Here is a 22,885-nt window from a genome sequence, read left to right as displayed (position 1 = left end):
TCTCTACTACCTACCTTCAACGACCAAACCTCGTTTCCATACATAAATATGCTTCTAATTTAGTATTTTGATTAGTAACTTTCTTGAAAATAATATCAATTCGATGTCCTCCCCTGTCATTCTTACCGCTCTACTTCCTTACTACGGTTGCCTCCATCAGAGCATCATGTCCCACGAATTTCGAGAGAATATCCGTGGGTGATCAGGCAAAGTCGAGATGATGATACGCCCCCCGTAGAGCGAGGAGACTGCCGGTGCTTGCTCCGGTGAGGTGGAGGAGTTTGACCGGGGGATAGACTCGATGTCGCGGCGTGGGGCTTTGTAAAGGATGGCCAAAGCCTATTGCGGCGCTAGGAGATGGAAGGGACAATTTTGGCGGCGGGCGGACTGGGGATCTGCGGGGGAAGGTCGGGGGTGGCCGTTGGTGACTCCATTCTCACCCATGGCTTTAATTAACGTCCCCTACCAGTGTATCCCCTCCACCCCGACCCAACCTCCCTCTCTCTCTGGAGACCCTTTACTTCCTCATCCTTTAGTACGGAGCATAGTCCTGAAACCCCCATAGTCCTACTCCCCTGCAACGAGGTAAAAAACCTTTAATTACGATGTCCTGCACACGCAAACTCTCCCACACAGCGTCCAAGCCCTGTCCCATATCCCCATCCCTTGCTCCACTCCCGCACAAGCGCCTCCCTGCAGACTTCCGCGCCTCAATCGGCGTCCACGCCAAACAATCCCGCCTCCTTTTCTCTCCCGACACTTTTTGCTCCCCTCAACCCTCTCTCTCCTTGGCGCACATTGTTTTTCAATGCAGCAATTTTCCTTTCCACGAGGCTCTCAAGAAAACTTGTCTGAAACCACAATTCATTTGTCTTGGGAGATGTCATATTCATATCTTTTGGGAGCTGATGTTTGCTTTCGTTGAAAACAGGACTAAATTATATTGAGAGCACTAATTATGCCTACTGCTTAGTTTTGCCCTCTTAATTTGAAATTTAATGAATTTTAAGTAGTAATATGATTCTTAATATCTACTGTTTTAACGGTGTGATGCTAATAAAATATGCCAGAAGCACTGGAGAAGGAATCGCGGTGCCATAGTTCGATTTCAAATTTGGATGAATGGTACTTCCTCACATTGTTTTTATCTTTGTTTACGGATGATAAAGAAAAATTGATACAAGTAATTTTATTAAGAATACAATGTCACTACTGAATATGGTAAATTTTCTCATCTGATATCTACTCATTTTTGCGTTAACTCACATTCGTGAATGAATATTTACCAGATGTCATACATTCCATTGGCAATAGTTGTAATAAAAAAATTACATTATGTTTAATGCGAATGGAATGCGCTGTTATTTAACAAGCTTAAAACTTTCATAATTCCATAAGCAACACCTTGACGCAACCGTTACCAATTAATATTTTTTTCTCGCCTTGAACTTCTGCAATGCAATTCAGCCGATAGTTTTCTGCCAACGAGAACATCGAAATTTTCAAAATGATTGTTTGTTTCTTAATCACAAATTAACAGTCAAGCTTGAAAAATCAAATCATACATGAAAAGGTTAAAGAAAAATTTTGTGAGAGACAATGAAAAAGCTGCCTGAAATAGGCTGAATGTTAAGACACTTCTGATTGTGAGATCACCAGAATTATAAATACTAAATTTTTTGACTTTGTCATCGAATATCCCGTACCCTTGTGACTACGTAGATTTCCGCGGTGTTCAGGTTCCAATTTCTCCATATTTCCGGTGCAACCGCGTCGGTTTGTTGGTGATGACAACAGTTTCGCTGGCACTGCTGCCAGCGTCTTCAGGTCGAAGATGATGCCGGTCCACGATTTTCGTCCTCCTTATATAGGGGGTCAGTCCCGCCAGTTGTGGCTGCCGCTCTCCTATTGGTCCGCCTAATGAGCCTCCTCCAATGGGCATCCAGATGGTAGCCGTCGTCTCTGTTAAAATTGTCCGTCCGGGCTATCTCAATGGATTCGCGGATGAGTCTGGGAAAATATCTGCCTTCTTTCACTATTATCCTGGCGTCGTCAAACTTAATGTCATGTCCCGGGGTCCAGGCGTGCTCCGATATGGCAGACAGCTGGAATTGCCTGTTTTTCGTTGCCCTTCGGTGCTCTTGCATCCGTATCTTGAGTGAACGGCAAGTCTCACCGATGTATGCTTTTCCACATGAGCAGGGGACCTTGTAAACACCTTCATGAAGGTCGTGCTGTAGTCTATCTTTGGCTGTGGGCAGCAAGTCACCAATTTTTGTCGTACAGTTAAACCTGGTGGTGATGCCGTGCTTTTTCAGGGCCCTGGCAATCCTTTCGGTGGTCCCTGAGACGTAGGGAATGACGGCCCAAGCTCTTTCGTCTTCCGTTTTTTCACTTGAAAGTGGTTTTCTTTTAATGGTCCTTTTCAGGGCCGAATCCGGGTAGCCATTCTTTTTCAATGCTGCAATTAGATGTTTCTCTTCTTCTGCCAGCGACTCAGCATCCGAAACGCGGTGGGCCCGGTGAAAAAGTGTATTTATCAAGGATGCCTTTTGCACAGGATGGTGGTGCGAGGCATAGTCTAGATACCGGTCCGTATGCGTGGCTTTCCGATACACAGAATGCCCGAGGTGACCGTCACTCCTTTTCTTTACCAAGACGTCCAAAAAAGGTAGCTGGCCGTCTTTCTCTAACTCCATGGTGAATTGTATATCCTTGTGTTGGGAATTCAGGTGCAGTAGGAATTCCTGTAGATTTTCCTTGCCGTGGGGCCAGATGATAAAGGTATCATCCACATATCGAATCCAAAGGGATGGTTTGTGCTTCGCAGAGGCCAGTGCCTTTCTCTCAAATTGCTCCATATACAGGTTCGCTATCACTGGTGACAAAGGCGAACCCATTGCTGCGCCTTTTATCTGCTCGTAGTAATTATTGTTCCACAGAAAATACGAATTCTCAAGGCAATATTGCACTAATGACGGGAAATCTTTAGGCAATCCAACTTTTGTGAGTTCTTTGATAATATCTACTGAGTCTTTAACGGGGACACGGGTGAATAGCGAAACGACGTCAAAACTGACTAAGAGGTCGTTCTTAGTAATGGTGGTGCTATTTAGGATTTCAGTGAAATGGCCGGAATTCTTCACAAGGGACTCAGTCTTTCCCACAAACTGTTGCAATGATTGAGAGAGATACTTTGATAAGAGGTAAGTGGGGGCACCGATTTGACTCACTATAGGTCGCAGTGGAACTCCTTCCTTGTGGATCTTCGGTAAACCATATAATCTTGGTGGTTTTGCGGCACGTGGTATGAGGTTCCGCTGCGTCTCCTGAGGGATGGATGACCTCTTGATGAGTTCCTTCACTTGTCGCTCTATCCTGGTGGTAGGGTTCGATTTCAGCTGCTGATATGCAGGATCGTCCAGAAGTTGGGAGATTTTTTTCGTTGTAGTCCTTTCTGGTCATGAGAACGGTTGCGTTGCCTTTATCCGCTCTCAGTATGATGAGACTCTCATCGCTCTTGAGTTTTGACAGAGCTTCCCTCTCTGCAGCGGATAAGTTTTGCTTAGGTGGTCTAGCAGTGCGGAGAATGTGAGAGACATCCTCTCTTATTTCAGCGGCGTCATCTTTTGGGAGCTTCCTAATGGCAGATTCAACCTCCGTGATGATCCTCTCCTTAGGTAAATTCTTGGGTGCTATGGCGAAGTTATGTCCTTTAGATAGCACTGAGGTGGTAGCGTCGTCTAGTACTCTCTCGGTCAGGTTAACCACAGATCTATCCCGTAGATGTTGATCTGAAGGGTGTTGCCTGTTGTGCAACTTGTCGAACTTCTTTATCTGCGTCTTTCGGGCAGTTATTTCCACGTTTTGAGATGTGAAATAAGTTATCTTCTCAATCTTGTCCCAATCGGTTGCATTCAATGAGCTGCTCAACTGTAAGTGAATCTTGTATAGTTCTTCGGAGCAGCGGTGGAGTGAGAGGCGAGTATGATGCACGCGTTCCCTAAGCAGGGCCTTGCTGGCTCGAAGCAAGATCCTTTTGGCAGAACTCGTTTTCAGATGATGACTTATTTCCACACATACAGGAATCGTGTCCGTGTCCCGGCAGCGAAGAAGAAAGGCTAAGGAAGACAAAAGCCTTCCTTTCATCCCCCTCAATTTCTCAAATCTTCTGATCAGCCTGTCCACATCCTCCCCGTAGAGGCTTACAATGTGACTACGTAGATTTCCGCGGTGTTCAGGTTCCAATTTCTCCATATTTCCGGTGCAACCGCGTCGGTTTGTTGGTGATGACAACAGTTTCGCTGGCACTGCTGCCAGCGTCTTCAGGTCGAAGATGATGCCGGTCCACGATTTTCGTCCTCCTTATATAGGGGGTCAGTCCCGCCAGTTGTGGCTGCCGCTCTCCTATTGGTCCGCCTAATGAGCCTCCTCCAATGGGCATCCAGATGGTAGCCGTCGTCTCTGTTAAAATTGTCCGTCCGGGCTATCTCAATGGATTCGCGGATGAGTCTGGGAAAATATCTGCCTTCTTTCACTATTATCCTGGCGTCGTCAAACTTAATGTCATGTCCCGGGGTCCAGGCGTGCTCCGATATGGCAGACAGCTGGAATTGCCTGTTTTTCGTTGCCCTTCGGTGCTCTTGCATCCGTATCTTGAGTGAACGGCAAGTCTCACCGATGTATGCTTTTCCACATGAGCAGGGGACCTTGTAAACACCTTCATGAAGGTCGTGCTGTAGTCTATCTTTGGCTGTGGGCAGCAAGTCACCAATTTTTGTCGTACAGTTAAACCTGGTGGTGATGCCGTGCTTTTTCAGGGCCCTGGCAATCCTTTCGGTGGTCCCTGAGACGTAGGGAATGACGGCCCAAGCTCTTTCGTCTTCCGTTTTTTTCACTTGAAAGTGGTTTTCTTTTAATGGTCCTTTTCAGGGCCGAATCCGGGTAGCCATTATTTTTCAATGCTGCAATTAGATGTTTCTCTTCTTCTGCCAGCGACTCAGCATCCGAAACGCGGTGGGCCCGGTGAAAAAGTGTATTTATCAAGGACCGTTAAAGACTCAGTAGATATTATCAAAGAACTCACAAAAGTTGGATTGCCTAAAGATTTCCCGTCATTAGTGCAATATTGCCTTGAGAATTCGTATTTTCTGTGGAACAATAATTACTACGAGCAGATAAAAGGCGCAGCAATGGGTTCGCCTTTGTCACCAGTGACAGCGAACCTGTATATGGAGCAATTTGAGAGAAAGGCACTGGCCTCTGCGAAGCACAAACCATCCCTTTGGATTCGATATGTGGATGATACCTTTATCATCTGGCCCCACGGCAAGGAAAATCTACAGGAATTCCTACTGCACCTGAATTCCCAACACAAGGATATACAATTCACCATGGAGTTAGAGAAAGACGGCCAGCTACCTTTTTTGGACGTCTTGGTAAAGAAAAGGAGTGACGGTCACCTCGGGCATTCTGTGTATCGGAAAGCCACGCATACGGACCGGTATCTAGACTATGCCTCGCACCACCATCCTGTGCATAAGGCATCCTTGATAAATACACTTTTTCACCGGGCCCACCGCGTTTCGGATGCTGAGTCGCTGGCAGAAGAAGAGAAACATCTAATTGCAGCATTGAAAAAGAATGGCTACCCGGATTCGGCCCTGAAAAGGACCATTAAAAGAAAACCACTTTCAAGTGAAAAAACGGAAGACGAAAGAGCTTGGGCCGTCATTCCCTACGTCTCAGGGACCACCGAAAGGATTGCCAGGGCCCTGAAAAAGCACGGCATCACCACCAGGTTTAACTGTACGACAAAAATTGGTGACTTGCTGCCCACAGCCAAAGATAGACTACAGCACGACCTTCATGAAGGTGTTTACAAGGTCCCCTGCTCATGTGGAAAAGCATACATCGGTGAGACTTGCCGTTCACTCAAGATACGGATGCAAGAGCACCGAAGGGCAACGAAAAACAGGCAATTCCAGCTGTCTGCCATATCGGAGCACGCCTGGACCCCGGGACATGACATTAAGTTTGACGACGCCAGGATAATAGTGAAAGAAGGCAGATATTTTCCCAGACTCATCCGCGAATCCATTGAGATAGCCCGGACGGACAATTTTAACAGAGACGACGGCTACCATCTGGATGCCCATTGGAGGAGGCTCATTAGGCGGACCAATAGGAGAGCGGCAGCCACAACTGGCGGGACTGACCCCCTATATAAGGAGGACGAAAATCGTGGACCGGCATCATCTTCGACCTGAAGACGCTGGCAGCAGTGCCAGCGAAACTGTTGTCATCACCAACAAACCGACGCGGTTGCACCGGAAATATGGAGAAATTGGAACCTGAACACCGCGGAAATCTACGTAGTCACATTGTAAGCCTCTACGGGGAGGATGTGGACAGGCTGATCAGAAGATTTGAGAAATTGAGGGGGAAGAAAGGAAGGCTTTTGTCTTCCTTAGCCTTTCTTCTTCGCTGCCGGGACACGGACACGATTCCTGTATGTGTGGAAATAAGTCATCATCTGAAAACGAGTTCTGCCAAAAGGATCTTGCTTCGAGCCAGCAAGGCCCTGCTTAGGGAACGCGTGCATCATACTCGCCTCTCACTCCACCGCTGCTCCGAAGAACTATACAAGATTCACTTACAGTTGAGCAGCTCATTGAATGCAACCGATTGGGACAAGATTGAGAAGATAACTTATTTCACATCTCAAAACGTGGAAATAACTGCCCGAAAGACGCAGATAAAGAAGTTCGACAAGTTGCACAACAGGCAACACCCTTCAGATCAACATCTACGGGATAGATCTGTGGTTAACCTGACCGAGAGAGTACTAGACGACGCTACCACCTCAGTGCTATCTAAAGGACATAACTTCGCCATAGCACCCAAGAATTTACCTAAGGAGAGGATCATCACGGAGGTTGAATCTGCCATTAGGAAGCTCCCAAAAGATGACGCCGCTGAAATAAGAGAGGATGTCTCTCACATCCTCCGCACTGCTAGACCACCTAAGCAAAACTTATCCGCTGCAGAGAGGGAAGCTCTGTCAAAACTCAAGAGCGATGAGAGTCTCATCATACTGAGAGCGGATAAAGGCAACGCAACCGTTCTCATGACCAGAAAGGACTACAACGAAAAAATCTCCCAACTTCTGGACGATCCTGCATATCAGCAGCTGAAATCGAACCCTACCACCAGGATAGAGCGACAAGTGAAGGAACTCATCAAGAGGTCATCCATCCCTCAGGAGACGCAGCGGAACCTCATACCACGTGCCGCAAAACCACCAAGATTATATGGTTTACCGAAGATCCACAAGGAAGGAGTTCCACTGCGACCTATAGTGAGTCAAATCGGTGCCCCCACTTACCTCTTATCAAAGTATCTCTCTCAATCATTGCAACAGTTTGTGGGAAAGACTGAGTCCCTTGTGAAGAATTCCGGCCATTTCATTGAAATCCTAAATAGCACCACCATTACTAAGAACGACCTCTTAGTCAGTTTTGACGTCGTTTCGCTATTCACCCGTGTCCCCGTTAAAGACTCAGTAGATATTATCAAAGAACTCACAAAAGTTGGATTGCCTAAAGATTTCCCGTCATTAGTGCAATATTGCCTTGAGAATTCGTATTTTCTGTGGAACAATAATTACTACGAGCAGATAAAAGGCGCAGCAATGGGTTCGCCTTTGTCACCAGTGATAGCGAACCTGTATATGGAGCAATTTGAGAGAAAGGCACTGGCCTCTGCGAAGCACAAACCATCCCTTTGGATTCGATATGTGGATGATACCTTTATCATCTGGCCCCACGGCAAGGAAAATCTACAGGAATTCCTACTGCACCTGAATTCCCAACACAAGGATATACAATTCACCATGGAGTTAGAGAAAGACGGCCAGCTACCTTTTTTGGACGTCTTGGTAAAGAAAAGGAGTGACGGTCACCTCGGGCATTCTGTGTATCGGAAAGCCACGCATACGGACCGGTATCTAGACTATGCCTCGCACCACCATCCTGTGCAAAAGGCATCCTTGATAAATACACTTTTTCACCGGGCCCACCGCGTTTCGGATGCTGAGTCGCTGGCAGAAGAAGAGAAACATCTAATTGCAGCATTGAAAAAGAATGGCTACCCGGATTCGGCCCTGAAAAGGACCATTAAAAGAAAACCACTTTCAAGTGAAAAAACGGAAGACGAAAGAGCTTGGGCCGTCATTCCCTACGTCTCAGGGACCACCGAAAGGATTGCCAGGGCCCTGAAAAAGCACGGCATCACCACCAGGTTTAACTGTACGACAAAAATTGGTGACTTGCTGCCCACAGCCAAAGATAGACTACAGCACGACCTTCATGAAGGTGTTTACAAGGTCCCCTGCTCATGTGGAAAAGCATACATCGGTGAGACTTGCCGTTCACTCAAGATACGGATGCAAGAGCACCGAAGGGCAACGAAAAACAGGCAATTCCAGCTGTCTGCCATATCGGAGCACGCCTGGACCCCGGGACATGACATTAAGTTTGACGACGCCAGGATAATAGTGAAAGAAGGCAGATATTTTCCCAGACTCATCCGCGAATCCATTGAGATAGCCCGGACGGACAATTTTAACAGAGACGACGGCTACCATCTGGATGCCCATTGGAGGAGGCTCATTAGGCGGACCAATAGGAGAGCGGCAGCCACAACTGGCGGGACTGACCCCCTATATAAGGAGGACGAAAATCGTGGACCGGCATCATCTTCGACCTGAAGACGCTGGCAGCAGTGCCAGCGAAACTGTTGTCATCACCAACAAACCGACGCGGTTGCACCGGAAATATGGAGAAATTGGAACCTGAACACCGCGGAAATCTACGTAGTCACATTGTAAGCCTCTACGGGGAGGATGTGGACAGGCTGATCAGAAGATTTGAGAAATTGAGGGGGAAGAAAGGAAGGCTTTTGTCTTCCTTAGCCTTTCTTCTTCGCTGCCGAGACACGGACACGATTCCTGTATGTGTGGAAATAAGTCATCATCTGAAAACGAGTTCTGCCAAAAGGATCTTGCTTCGAGCCAGCAAGGCCCTGCTTAGGGAACGCGTGCATCATACTCGCCTCTCACTCCACCGCTGCTCCGAAGAACTATACAAGATTCACTTACAGTTGAGCAGCTCATTGAATGCAACCGATTGGGACAAGATTGAGAAGATAACTTATTTCACATCTCAAAACGTGGAAATAACTGCCCGAAAGACGCAGATAAAGAAGTTCGACAAGTTGCACAACAGGCAACACCCTTCAGATCAACATCTACGGGATAGATCTGTGGTTAACCTGACCGAGAGAGTACTAGACGACGCTACCACCTCAGTGCTATCTAAAGGACATAACTTCGCCATAGCACCCAAGAATTTACCTAAGGAGAGGATCATCACGGAGGTTGAATCTGCCATTAGGAAGCTCCCAAAAGATGACGCCGCTGAAATAAGAGAGGATGTCTCTCACATTCTCCGCACTGCTAGACCACCTAAGCAAAACTTATCCGCTGCAGAGAGGGAAGCTCTGTCAAAACTCAAGAGCGATGAGAGTCTCATCATACTGAGAGCGGATAAAGGCAACGCAACCGTTCTCATGACCAGAAAGGACTACAACGAAAAAATCTCCCAACTTCTGGACGATCCTGCATATCAGCAGCTGAAATCGAACCCTACCACCAGGATAGAGCGACAAGTGAAGGAACTCATCAAGAGGTCATCCATCCCTCAGGAGACGCAGCGGAACCTCATACCACGTGCCGCAAAACCACCAAGATTATATGGTTTACCGAAGATCCACAAGGAAGGAGTTCCACTGCGACCTATAGTGAGTCAAATCGGTGCCCCCACTTACCTCTTATCAAAGTATCTCTCTCAATCATTGCAACAGTTTGTGGGAAAGACTGAGTCCCTTGTGAAGAATTCCGGCCATTTCATTGAAATCCTAAATAGCACCACCATTACTAAGAACGACCTCTTAGTCAGTTTTGACGTCGTTTCGCTATTCACCCGTGTCCCCGTTAAAGACTCAGTAGATATTATCAAAGAACTCACAAAAGTTGGATTGCCTAAAGATTTCCCGTCCTTAGTGCAATATTGCCTTGAGAATTCGTATTTTCTGTGGAACAATAATTACTACGAGCAGATAAAAGGCGCAGCAATGGGTTCGCCTTTGTCACCAGTGATAGCGAACCTGTATATGGAGCAATTTGAGAGAAAGGCACTGGCCTCTGCGAAGCACAAACCATCCCTTTGGATTCGATATGTGGATGATACCTTTATCATCTGGCCCCACGGCAAGGAAAATCTACAGGAATTCCTACTGCACCTGAATTCCCAACACAAGGATATACAATTCACCATGGAGTTAGAGAAAGACGGCCAGCTACCTTTTTTGGACGTCTTGGTAAAGAAAAGGAGTGACGGTCACCTCGGGCATTCTGTGTATCGGAAAGCCACGCATACGGACCGGTATCTAGACTATGCCTCGCACCACCATCCTGTGCAAAAGGCATCCTTGATAAATACACTTTTTCACCGGGCCCACCGCGTTTCGGATGCTGAGTCGCTGGCAGAAGAAGAGAAACATCTAATTGCAGCATTGAAAAAGAATGGCTACCCGGATTCGGCCCTGAAAAGGACCATTAAAAGAAAACCACTTTCAAGTGAAAAAACGGAAGACGAAAGAGCTTGGGCCGTCATTCCCTACGTCTCAGGGACCACCGAAAGGATTGCCAGGGCCCTGAAAAAGCACGGCATCACCACCAGGTTTAACTGTACGACAAAAATTGGTGACTTGCTGCCCACAGCCAAAGATAGACTACAGCACGACCTTCATGAAGGTGTTTACAAGGTCCCCTGCTCATGTGGAAAAGCATACATCGGTGAGACTTGCCGTTCACTCAAGATACGGATGCAAGAGCACCGAAGGGCAACGAAAAACAGGCAATTCCAGCTGTCTGCCATATCGGAGCACGCCTGGACCCCGGGACATGACATTAAGTTTGACGACGCCAGGATAATAGTGAAAGAAGGCAGATATTTTCCCAGACTCATCCGCGAATCCATTGAGATAGCCCGGACGGACAATTTTAACAGAGACGACGGCTACCATCTGGATGCCCATTGGAGGAGGCTCATTAGGCGGACCAATAGGAGAGCGGCAGCCACAACTGGCGGGACTGACCCCCTATATAAGGAGGACGAAAATCGTGGACCGGCATCATCTTCGACCTGAAGACGCTGGCAGCAGTGCCAGCGAAACTGTTGTCATCACCAACAAACCGACGCGGTTGCACCGGAAATATGGAGAAATTGGATCCCGTACCCTTTATCTCTTTTTTTTCTTGTTGCTTCCTTATTTACATCATCCTCTCTCCTTCTCTAAACACTACCTTTGGATGTCTCGAGGAGTAAAAATAAGGAAGGCTTCCAATATCTCCTTGGCCACCCCATTAATTTTCTTTAATCTGTCCCCGTGCCTTGAGGTTTTCTTGTGCATATATTTATCTCATTCGAATATTCTCGCTGGCTCTTCATTTTTTCCCATTAACCCTGCCTTTCCTCGCTTTTGTTTTGACCAGTTTTAAATTAACGCGAGCTCTGGTTTGTGTATCGGTGGGGGACTGTTGGGCTGGGGATAGAATTATGAGAGGGAGATGTAATCTGAATAGGGAGGATTGCGAGTTCCTCGTGCGTGTTCCGCCTCCGAAACCTCTGTCTCACTCTTCCCTTTCCACCTCCTCGCACCGTGAACGTAAAGGTTATTATACTCTCCTCCGGTATTTTTCACGACAACATCCCCCTCCGCTCCCCACGAGACCTGACCAGGGTTCCCTTTCCTCTTTCTTCCCTGGACTTCAAGCGTGGATAACTTCTCGTGGATTTTCCCCCATCCTCTCATCAAGTTTCTTCACGCAGTTTCGTTCGTTCTATAACGGGAGAAGACCTGTTTTTCTCACCACTTCCCTTCCTTCACCCCGGAAAACGTTCGCGCGACCCAACCTTTCGAGAGGTGTTCATTTTATATCCGCATTAAGAATAAATTAATTTTCTTCGTTTGAACAGACTTCTGAGCCTCCCACTCCCCTTAAAGAATGTCGCTCCTCCTCTCTTGCCACTCGCCTTTTCCCTCGGCTTTGGTCTCCATCCTCATTATTTCGGGACTCCCTCAGCCCGTCTGCTGCCCCACCGTGTCTTTCATACTCCCCCAGACTTGCTGTCCCTGCTTATTCTTAACCCCTCTCACCGCCAACCTCCCTCCAGCTCTTTTTCTTAACTCCTCATCACTCTCTCCCTCCTTCAGCTTTTCTCCTCCCACGCCATCTATATCTCTCGTCCTTTCTTTCAACCATTCCCTGCATCCTCTCACTCTCTCCCCATCTCTTTCTCCCTTCTTCCCTCCCTTAATGGAATTTTAATTAAATTTTCCCATTGGTTGAAATAAAACCGGTGCCATTATTTCCTTACGAGCTCCGAGGTAAAATCTTCCTCTTTTTCTCTCGGTTTCAGCTTCCCTCCCTGCAGTCTTCGCCCTCAGAGCGCCTTCCAGCAGCGCACGGAAAAATCTGTAATAATTAAAAATTGACGACCTGAAAACTGCGTAATTCTTCGCGGGTCATAAGCGTTCGTTCGTTATCTCCAACACCCCTTGCACTGTCGACATATGTCGGAATTGAGGCTTTTTTCTCCGACGGCCATAGGATTGAGGTTTGTTCCTTTGCTGGCTGGTTTGAATCACGGTATTTTCTTTCACTTTTTCCATTTTGTTGTTTCGATGCTTCACAGTTATTTTCATATCCCTATTTTTAGTGATATTTTGAAATATTTTTCTATCGTTGATTTTCACGAGTCTGAAGCTCATCATGGTTATAAGTGTGTAAAGATTTTATATTTATCATTTATACTTCGCTTTCATGTTTGGTGCTTTCAAGTAAAAATTATTAAAACACGAAACAATCTATTTCTAGAAAAAACAGCCATTTAAAAGGCGATTGAATTCGTGAATCGAAGAGGAATTTCATGCCGAAATCTTTGAGAGACTCGGGTTCACTTTAATTAGAGATTGTGTCTTTCCCTGCATAGTCTAGACATTATCCAGTGTGTTGTCAACAGATTTTTATACCTTATGCTGCCGATAAATATTAGGTATATCGAAAGCATCAATCACTTTACTTGTTAAAAGTTATGGTGTAACTATCTCAGTTATGATATATTTCACAGCATTCTGGGTAAAGATTTTATAAATTTATTTTATCATAGTTTTTAGATTTTTCGGAAATATATATTTTTTACCGTAAAAACTTATTTTTATTTTGCGCTTATAATGCTTCAAATCATGAAATAATCCTATTGAATGCCACTTTTGAGTTAGTGAAAAGTTTACTTTAACAATTATAATTGTTTTACAATTTTTCCCGATTATTTTCACCAAGATAAATATTTTTGGGTGAACAATAAATCAAGTTGCAACAAGGTAGATTATGTTGGACATGAATGGGTTTTGGCTCGACTTAGGCACTACTCAAGTGAGAGATCCCGTGACAACTAAGGAGCCGTGGGCTCCTACGGCTGCACGGATAGTGTCTCAAATATTTTTGAAGGTATTCATACTTCATCAATCCATTAATAACTTCTAAATCCACATCAGTCTATTTTTACGACTGATCCAAAAATTAAACTCAAATAAAGGAAGTGAATTCGAGTTTCATAAAAAAATCATATAGTTCTTACAAAAAATCACGAGCGGTAGTAAAGTTTTTAATGAGACAGCAATAAAACCTAACTTATTCTCATTTATGATATTTCTGAAAATTCCACCCAATACCAATGGAAATTATGAACAATAAATTAACACCACTACGCAAGTTTTTCTTGATAATGTAACCTTAATCATCAAAACTTCTCCCCTTCTTCCAAATTACTCTCCATCAGAATCCCTCAATTCATTTTATTGGCCCTTCATCCAAATATCGTCGGGGCCGTCGCCATAATGTCTCCACTAAATTTCAAGTACATTATCATAAGTTTTATGGCAAGGCGGGCCATAAAAAGGGAACTTTATATTGCAAGGGAACACGTTTGTTGTCGGGGACAATTTGAAACACTTTCCTCACGTAAGCCTTAAACAGGTGACAAAAATATTGAACAGTTCGCTGCGAAGTGAATGTCACGAATCGAATCCCTTCACGGGAGCGTTTATATTCTCAATCGTCATGGGTGGGTAGTTATTCACGATCAAACGGCGAAACGGTGTAAAACGGCGAAAGGCTGCGCGGAGTGTCAAACGGTTCATGTTCGATCTGGTGATCCGAAGACTTGTCCGTTGCCCCGTGGAAATTATTTTTCACTCTCTTTCACTGGGTTCTCTCGCATGGAGACTTCCTTTTGCAGATTCATTCGCAGACACAGCGACGTCTCTTAATGGGAGTTGAACGAACTCGGGTTCTCCCGACTTCTACAGTGTCATTCGTGAGAGTGAGTGGGGCTGCATGTTCTTAAATGAAAATTGACCCCTTTTTTACGGTTCTACCTACTATTTATCTCACAATAGGGAGAGCTGCACGTTTTCTAAGGTTAAAACATCATTAAAGTATGATGTAACTAGTGTTTAATTCTCTTGTTTAAGGTTTTTAACTTAAAATGCTTGGTTCAGTGACTTAGCTTAACTGACGCTTATTAATAATAATGTATAATTACTCGCGCGCGTGGTTCAAATAGGTATCTAAACACATTTATCTCCATTATTTTATCAATTTCGTTTGACTTTTTCTTCTAGCTGTATTCAGTGTTCAGTTTTTCCCATAAATAGCATCTTTCCATCTTGGTGCAGATAAAAAATTCCTTTTTTCTTATCACTCCCAAGTTTTGGGACAGGCGAGTATGTTTTGTTAGTTAAAAAGATATGGTGATGAACCTTGAAAGGATTTCTTCCTCCCTTATGCTCACATGACCTGAATAGTGGTAGTTTAAATCCTTCTCACAACAGTGTTACCCATAGGAATTCAAGTAACCCATCCAATCCATGCATTCTCATGTCTCAAAGTGCAACAATTATAGTAGGCGGTTTTTCACCCCAAGAAACTTAATGCACAACGGACGGTGTTCGGAGGAAAAGGTTATCTTCTCATTCCAAACCACCACCCCTCCGTTTCATCTCTTCCGCAATTTTCTGCATGTATCTCATTTCCTTCATAATTTCCTTTCTCGTCCTTGGACGTCCTCGCCATGAATGATCCCCACAGTCTTCATCCCTCCCTTCCTCCCGCTTAGTCTTTTGAAGTTGCTCTCGTACACTTTCGCCCTCATGCCTTCTTAAAAGCCCTCATCTAACTACCTCTCGCAAAGCCACTAACCCCTCCCTTATCCAACCCCTTCCACCCCACCCCCTACGCGAGAGAGTAGTCCTCCACATCGTTTATTCTCGCCCTAAACCTCGCCTTCACCAGTCCACCTCTAAATGCATTCCGGCCCCCTCGCCGCAAGGAAAAGAGCCCGGCGGCACCAAAAATAACCTTGCGTCTTTGGCCGTTAGCGTCCACTGTGCGATCCTCCTCTCCGGCGATTAAGTCGCCCGGGATATCGAGCTGGGGTTCGGGCGCGGGGCAGGGGGGGGTGTTGGGGTCAAGGGAGGCACCAGTTTTCATGCCGCCACATTTGATGCTGGGCAAGGGTTCTTCCGTAATAGGTGACTTGTTTTCTAGGCAAACGTCTACCGCATCTTGAAAGACATCAATGATGTAAATTATTTTTTCCCGATGACATTTCAAAATAGAATTGAATGTAAGAATATTTTCAAATTAAATTGGAGCACAAAATAATTCTTTTATTAATGGGCTTATTGATTTTCCTATATAATTTGGAAAATAAATAACTTCGTTGGGTTCCTCGCAATTTATTTTGCTCTCCACTGGTGTTAATACTAGTGCATCACACTTGGGAAGTACTATAACATCTCCCAAAAAGCCTTTCCTGAAATTTCCATTATTTCATTATTCCCCATATTGTGTTTTGTACGCAGATATATTATAATAATTGTCCTAAGTAGCTCGGCCAGGAATCTGCTACATCAAAAAATGATCCAATTCTCGGTAAATTAAGGAGTTATAAGTAATTGCAGTCTTAAAAAGGAGTTGCAGTTTGATAATTACTGGAAGTCAGTGGTAACTTACCAAATACCTCTAAGCCACAAAAAGTTATTGATTGAATTCTTAATTACTTTGCGCTCGAATTCAGGTAGATTAAACATTCTCATTAACAAAAAAGTTTATTAAAAATTCAACTCACGAATTCTCCAATTTTTATGCAATACTAAATTTTGATTGCTGAATATTGGTAGTGAAGTTTTGTAATCATGTCCTCTCAGAATAGAATTGACTATTATTAGAGATCACATAACGCTCCTCGCATCCTTAGAGCTCTAAAAACCATTGCTGACGATTGTAAAACTAAGTCGGTGTTACATTAAGTAAAACTGAGAAGAAAAATCGGAGGAAGTATATTCCCTCTCCCTTTTGCTAGTTTACTACCTCTAAATCCGGTTCTCTTGGTTTCACAGCCACTTACGTCCTTGCACATGAAATGCCACGAGGATTTCCCACTTAACTTTAGCAGTTAGTTCGTACTTAGAAGGTTGCAATCGGAATTGCGGATTCACTGTAAAAGCTGAGCGAAAAGATGAAATTGAGTTGATCAAAAGTCGCATTTTTTCATTCACAGCTTTAGATTTAAAAGCTAACTATGTAATAGAGACTTTTATTTTTTTATTTACCTTCCTAGCCCCGAACCATCAACAAAGTAGGCATTTTCATGCAAGGACTGGCAGATAGTACCAACAGTTGATAAGAAACATCCATACCCAAGATAGAAGCAAACTAAGTAGGCTGTAGTTGAATCAGTGATCTTCGGTCTGGCAGGCAAGGGCCCAACCTTCGCCGCCAACAAAGACGGGCAAATATGGGAGGCAAATATGTCCCTCGGTTAGCGTCGCATTCGGTGTGCGCCGACCTTATAGGTGGGACGGGTAGGCTTTATGGAGCCAGGAGAGAGGTAAGAGGGGAAGGGATGGTCTTATGGCGCTTCCGGTGCACGACGGGGGGGAAGGACGAAAAATGCTCTGCGGGCTGAAACTCGTGGACGAACTTCCCGTCGGCAAAAAGGCCCCAACGGCGGCCGGGCCGGAAGAGAGCGCCAGCTATATTCCCTCCGTTTAAGAATGCATGTGTCTCTCGGAAGGCTCGCTCGCTTTTTTTTCTTCTCCTACCTCCCTCTCTCTCCCGATAGGTGGCAGCAGTATAGCTGTCCCACCTATTTAAAAGAGGGGGGAGACTGGAGAGTTTTTTGCGAGTTGGTAGCTTGGCAGGTGACGTAGTTACGTTGGAGGTGGGGCAGGTTTATCATTTATTCTTTGTTTGTTTTTTGCGTGAGCGGGGTCATTCGCTGTATGAATGGGAAATGATCTGGCTGTTGACTCTCGTGAAATTGAGTGCCCTTAGCGAGATCGCGGATGAGCTGTGCGCGGCGTCGTGTGATTGTGGCGGTTTTTGCGGGGGAGGAGTGGCCGACTTCGATACAGCAGTTATCGAGGCCGCAATATTCCGCTCGTGGCGAAATTAATGGAATGATTTCGTTACCTCGGTGCAAGCGCCCACGTAGGCGGCCTTATAAGTGCCCACGATCCAGCGCCCGCCTCTAAAATTCTGGGCTTATTTGTTTGAGCTGGTGACGTTCAGGATTCTGTGAAATTTGCTCCAATTTGCTACGCACGATTATATCCACGATAGTCATTTACAGATCATAAATCATCTACCATTGATGGCATGGAGAATATTTTATAATGGTGCGAGCCCTTTCGATTTATTTTATTCCAAATATTTGTTTTTTTATTTGTCAAGTTATCTAAGTATTTTTTAATACTTCACATTAAAACAAGTGATCCAATGATTGATTCAATAATAAATTACTAAGTGGCACCATTTTAATCTAAGTTTTTTTGTGCCTTTGACAACTATAAATTGAGCTTGAAAGGGATTACTCGTGTATGTTTTTTTTAAGGGCTATTGTGCTCAAATCAGTTTCGTGGTGGTGGTGAGTTTTTCTATTCCTATTCACCTAGAAGAGGAGTTCTGCCTCAAATTTTTATTTGACGAATTCAGCTAGTACAGTCTCGTTCTTATGGAACTATTTATTCAACCCCTTAAGGTGTCGGAAGAAAAAATACCTGCTTAACAGCTGAAGGGTAAAGAAAATCGATGTAGATTTTCTGCCAAGGAAGAGCAAACTAAAGGTTTCCATTTTTTTAAATAAAATTTTCTGTTTTTCTATGCAGAGAATACCTTGTGCCACAAAGTTGCATTTAAAAAATATGATTTCATCAAGGAAAATTATAAAATAACTTAATCAAATTTTGAGAAGACAACCCCACAAAATAAGGTGAGTAAAAATATTATTATTGACGCTACTCTAATTTTTTGTGAAGAATTCCATACCAAAAGCAAACATAACACCATGGAGGGGTTTACTCCAGTGTTAGACCAAGTAAGACCCTAAACTCGAACGCGTGCCACCATTCCGACGAAACTTAACAAACGCTCCGCCAGGTATATCGTCCGCACGGCCAAAGGCCCACCCTTTATTATATTCGAGGCTGAATCGTTTCGTTCTCTGCTATACAGCCCATGTCAACACCGGCGTCCGGTTGCCTCATTTGGCAATCGGCCCTCGTGTGTGAGAGCCGCCCCTTGAGAGAAGCAACTTTCCATACTCGTACCCTGTCCCCACGCGCAATACAAAAAGTTAACAGCCCCATGCGCATTCCTACCGCGTCGCCTATTAGGAATCAACCCTTTAATACCACAGTTCTTGTACCTCCTAACGCTTTCGTCCTCTACCTTCTCCCTGTGTGTGCACACACTCTGCCAAGCACCTTCTCACGTAATCCCACGGACGTCGCACCAGCTTCCCTCGTCCACCACCGCCATCCTCGCCCACCCATTAAACCACGTCCTTAACCCTCGTCATTGTCTCGCTCCTCTTTCTCCCCACCATCGCCGTTTCCCTCCCGTGCATTAAATGCAGTCCTGCTCTTTGAGCATTCCTTACTCGAGCACACATGTTATCGGTATCATTCAGACGCGCGATTCCAGCACCTAACTCTCCAATTGCTCTTTTCTCCTTGCGCTGGAATATCATTTTTTTATAATATGTTGCCTGAAATCCGTGTTACTCGGTTTTAATTTTAATTTCTGTGTACATTTTTCACTTTTTGATGAGTATTAGTGGTATTTCATTGAAGTGGAAGCAAGTATTACCAAGTATGTTTAAGTTACGAGTGATTGCTAATCAATGGATTGTATTACTGCATTTTTTTAAATTAGATTTGTTATTGACAGAGAATAGTTGAGGCCATTTCAATAAAGTGCCTACTAACCATTAGACTTCTTTATAAGTAAAATTTTAAAGCTCATTCTTTTTACTGTAGGTAATGCTCTTTGAGCATCCACTTTGAAAATTACTTAATCTGAAATTATTATATACGAGGGTTTTTACTTAATCTGAAATTATTATATACGAGGGTTTTCCAGAATGTAATGCACCACAATATTTTTCTCGGCCGACAACAGTGGTGCGAATTCGAAAAGTTACGCATGCATTGTGTGAAGTTTCATTGATGCGCTTGCAAAAATTCTGGCTCTTCCAACAGGTAGCGTAGCTACCGTTTCAAAATAATGTCCGTAAGTGATGTACGATGCGTTACAAGCAGCGTGCCGTCATTCAATTTCTCACTGCAGAGAACTGTGGGAAATATTCACAAACGTTTGTGCAAAGCCTATGGAGCACATGCTGTCAACGGAAGTACAGTTAAGAAAGATTTCGTTCTTTCCCGGCGAATGGACTTGGTGAAGAGTTCTCGGGATCGCCACCGGGTCAGGAACTCCATATCTGCCAACGTTTCGATGTCCGACTCGGTCCGACGATGACCGAGTCGGACATCGAAACGTTGGCAGATATGGAGTTCCTGACCCGGTGGCGATCCCGAGAACTCTTCACCAAGGAAGTACAGGTAGTCACTGGGCTCGAAGGAGAAGGTCATCAGAAAGCGGTTTTGCGGTGCTCCAAGATTTGCAGTGGTTGGGGAGACCATCCGCAGCTGTCACATCTGACATGTTGCAGCGAGCTGATGTTGCCATTTGCGATTACAGACGCATTAAGACTTGTCAGTTGGTGCTGAATCTGTTAATCAGTCGAGAAATATGATGCTTCCCGCGCCTTCGGTGCCGTACCAGCCCAGGAGTATTTTGACTGAACCCCATAACACTCGGCCCCACACAAGTTTGAGGACTGATACAAACATGGAAAAATAGTTTTAAGTATACCGGGACTAGCCACGGTGATAACTTATACGGGAGTCACCCGCACGATGGAAAAATAGGTTTGGACAGTGTTCCCTCATCCACTCTACATCCCTGACCTGGCTCCCTCAGACTTCCACATGTTTGGCCCATTAAAGGATACCATTCGTGAAAGACATTTTGAGGGCAGCAAGGAGTTGATTCACTCAGTAAAGATATTGCTCCCTGGTCAGAACAAGGATTGGTACCAGCAGGGTAAACAAGCCCTTGTTTCACGTGGGAAGACGGCCATGGAAAGGGACGGAGATCACGTGAAAAAATAGGGTATGTAGCTGACACGTCATTCTTTCGTATGTGTAATTCTCATTGCAATAAATAAATGTCGAAGAAAAAAATGTGGTGCATTAATTTCTGGGTAACTCTCGCACATAAATATTTCTGCGAAATTGAATAAAAACTATAAACACAGTGTCTTTTTAACGACAAAAATACATAGCAGCTACAGTTCTGAGATGCATGTTTCTGTTCGAAGGACTGTTTATTCAGCCTCTGTGCGTAAGATGACTTTTCGCATTTGCCTCGATAGAAGGCCCCTTCGCTAGGATTTCTGTTGACGTCGGTTCTATGCCCCAATTCCCTACGTGACCTACAGCGTCCGAATACTTCGCTTCCCCTCAAAACGCTCCCTTTGCCAAGAAATAGCACCAACGAAATTCACCTAGGTTTACTGCCAAATGTTTCCCGAAGAAACGTTGATGCCTACTCTTTCAAGGTCCCCTTGAAATTGAGTTAATGGGCTAGAGCTCTGGTGTTTTGAAGTCGTAAATTCTGTTTGCGGCGAAATACGTGGACCTATGGATTACAGAAATCTAGCTAGAATCAGCAAAATAAATCATTATGTATCCACGAGTCCTGGATGCAAGCTATAAACGGTGTCCAAAAGAAGCGCACTCAAACGTCATCCTTAAATTTTACCTTTAGAGATAAATTTTTTTTCGTGTCAATAGTCTGATATTGCCTTGAATATTGCATAAAGGAAATAAAAATTGGTAACTTTATTTAAGGTTGTAATCCTTAATCAAAATTGACTTGGTTTGGAATATTAGTTTGGTTATTTTACAAAGTATATATTTAATTTTTAGAGTGAAAATCCCCTCCAAGCAGGTGAATACAGTTTAATTTCTAGTTTTTATAGTTAATTTTTAAGGTATTCATCAGTATATACTGTAACGTTTCTGTGACGTATAAAATGAAATTATAAAATGTAAAGTGTTTTGGAAAATTTCGCAGCTGCAAAGTAACTTATGGTATGTGTTTCAAGTTTTATATTCTTTGAATACATTTTGAAACCCATTTCAAGACATTTGATATATTTTATTCGCATAACTTTAGTGCGGTAGATGGTTATTTCAACCATAGACCAACTATGGGCGTTTGCAAATCTCAAGCATACATGGATACATGGAACATAAAGCTATTTTAAACGCGCACTTATGACTGCCATTATTTTCACATTATTTTATTCTTTTGTACAACATTGGGCTTCAAGATATTCACTGTCAGTTGTCCAGCCTGTCTTAGAGTGCCTTTCCAAATACTTTTCTTTCATCTTCCTTCTTCTTTCGTCTAATATGTAACTCGGTTTTTTTTTCATCCTTTCCGTCAAAAATATTTCAGCCAGGTGGCGTTAAAAACGGTTGACCTCCTCGTTGCATTTTACCAGAGTAACCTCTTCCCTGCGCCCGTATGATTTTCAATACGTATCTCGAGTTTTTTTCGCATACCTCATGCGTTCCTAGGACTGAATATTCTGCGGATTTTGATGCAAACATTCCGAGGCGGTGCACGAGTATCCGTCAATCCGTGCTTTTCCCGCCAACCGCACACTGGCATCTATTTCATCCTTATCTTGCCGAATTTATTCACTCCGTCCTCGCTGCCATGCCGTCAATTCCCAGCTCCTGCCCTCCCCTGTCCTCCCTGTGATGTGATTCTCTCTCTCATCCTCCAACGCTTTGCTCATAAAAGTCAGGTCGTGAAAACCAGTCCCCGGCGTCTCCCGAAACCCTCTGGCCCTTCAAAGGTTCTCATTTTTTCTTCTCAATCTTTCATCCAAAATAAGCTCGGCACTTGGCACATAACAGTCCTAGGCTGATTTTATTCTTCTGAATGTAATATTGGGATGAGTCAACCTAAGGTTTTGATGTTTCTTCATATTATATTGACAGGTATTTTCGCTTTGAATTACGATCATCCTATTCCTTGCATTCATTATTATTTTCAAAGCTTCACCTGAGGCCACTAATGCGACTTGTAGTTCGTCTTTCATAAAAACTTCAGTGTTTTGTGTGACCTTTCATGTTAATTTTTCAATTACGGAATTTATTTCATTTTCTGATTTGAAATGAGTTTCGCTTCCCTGCATATAGTATTCCCAACCTCATACTATCTTGTCCCCATATAGGTGAATATTTTACCAGTAGGTACATTAACCATATTTTG

General features: G+C 44.2%; 1 protein-coding gene across 1 annotated transcript; it reads right to left on the bottom strand.

The window, feature by feature from the left end:
* Positions 1-3,153: 3,153 nt before the first annotated feature.
* On the bottom strand, positions 3,154-4,149 carry LOC124173977. Its single transcript, XM_046553140.1, has one exon. It carries the CDS (start codon positions 4,147-4,149, stop codon positions 3,154-3,156), a length of 996 nt encoding a protein of 331 aa, XP_046409096.1.
* Between the last annotated feature and the right edge of the window lie 18,736 nt (positions 4,150-22,885).

The sequence above is a fragment of the Ischnura elegans genome, chromosome 2 (genome assembly GCF_921293095.1).
Source record: "Ischnura elegans chromosome 2, ioIscEleg1.1, whole genome shotgun sequence".
NCBI lineage: Eukaryota > Metazoa > Arthropoda > Insecta > Odonata > Coenagrionidae > Ischnura > Ischnura elegans.
Note: the sequence above shows the minus strand (reverse complement) of the source record. Positions and strands in the feature narration are given on the sequence as shown.

What these genes read in the sequence shown, in the direction of transcription:
- LOC124173977 (XM_046553140.1), bottom strand. Translation starts at nt 4,149, where the DNA reads ATGAAAGGAAGGCTTTTGTCTTCCTTAGCCTTTCTTCTTCGCTGCCGG.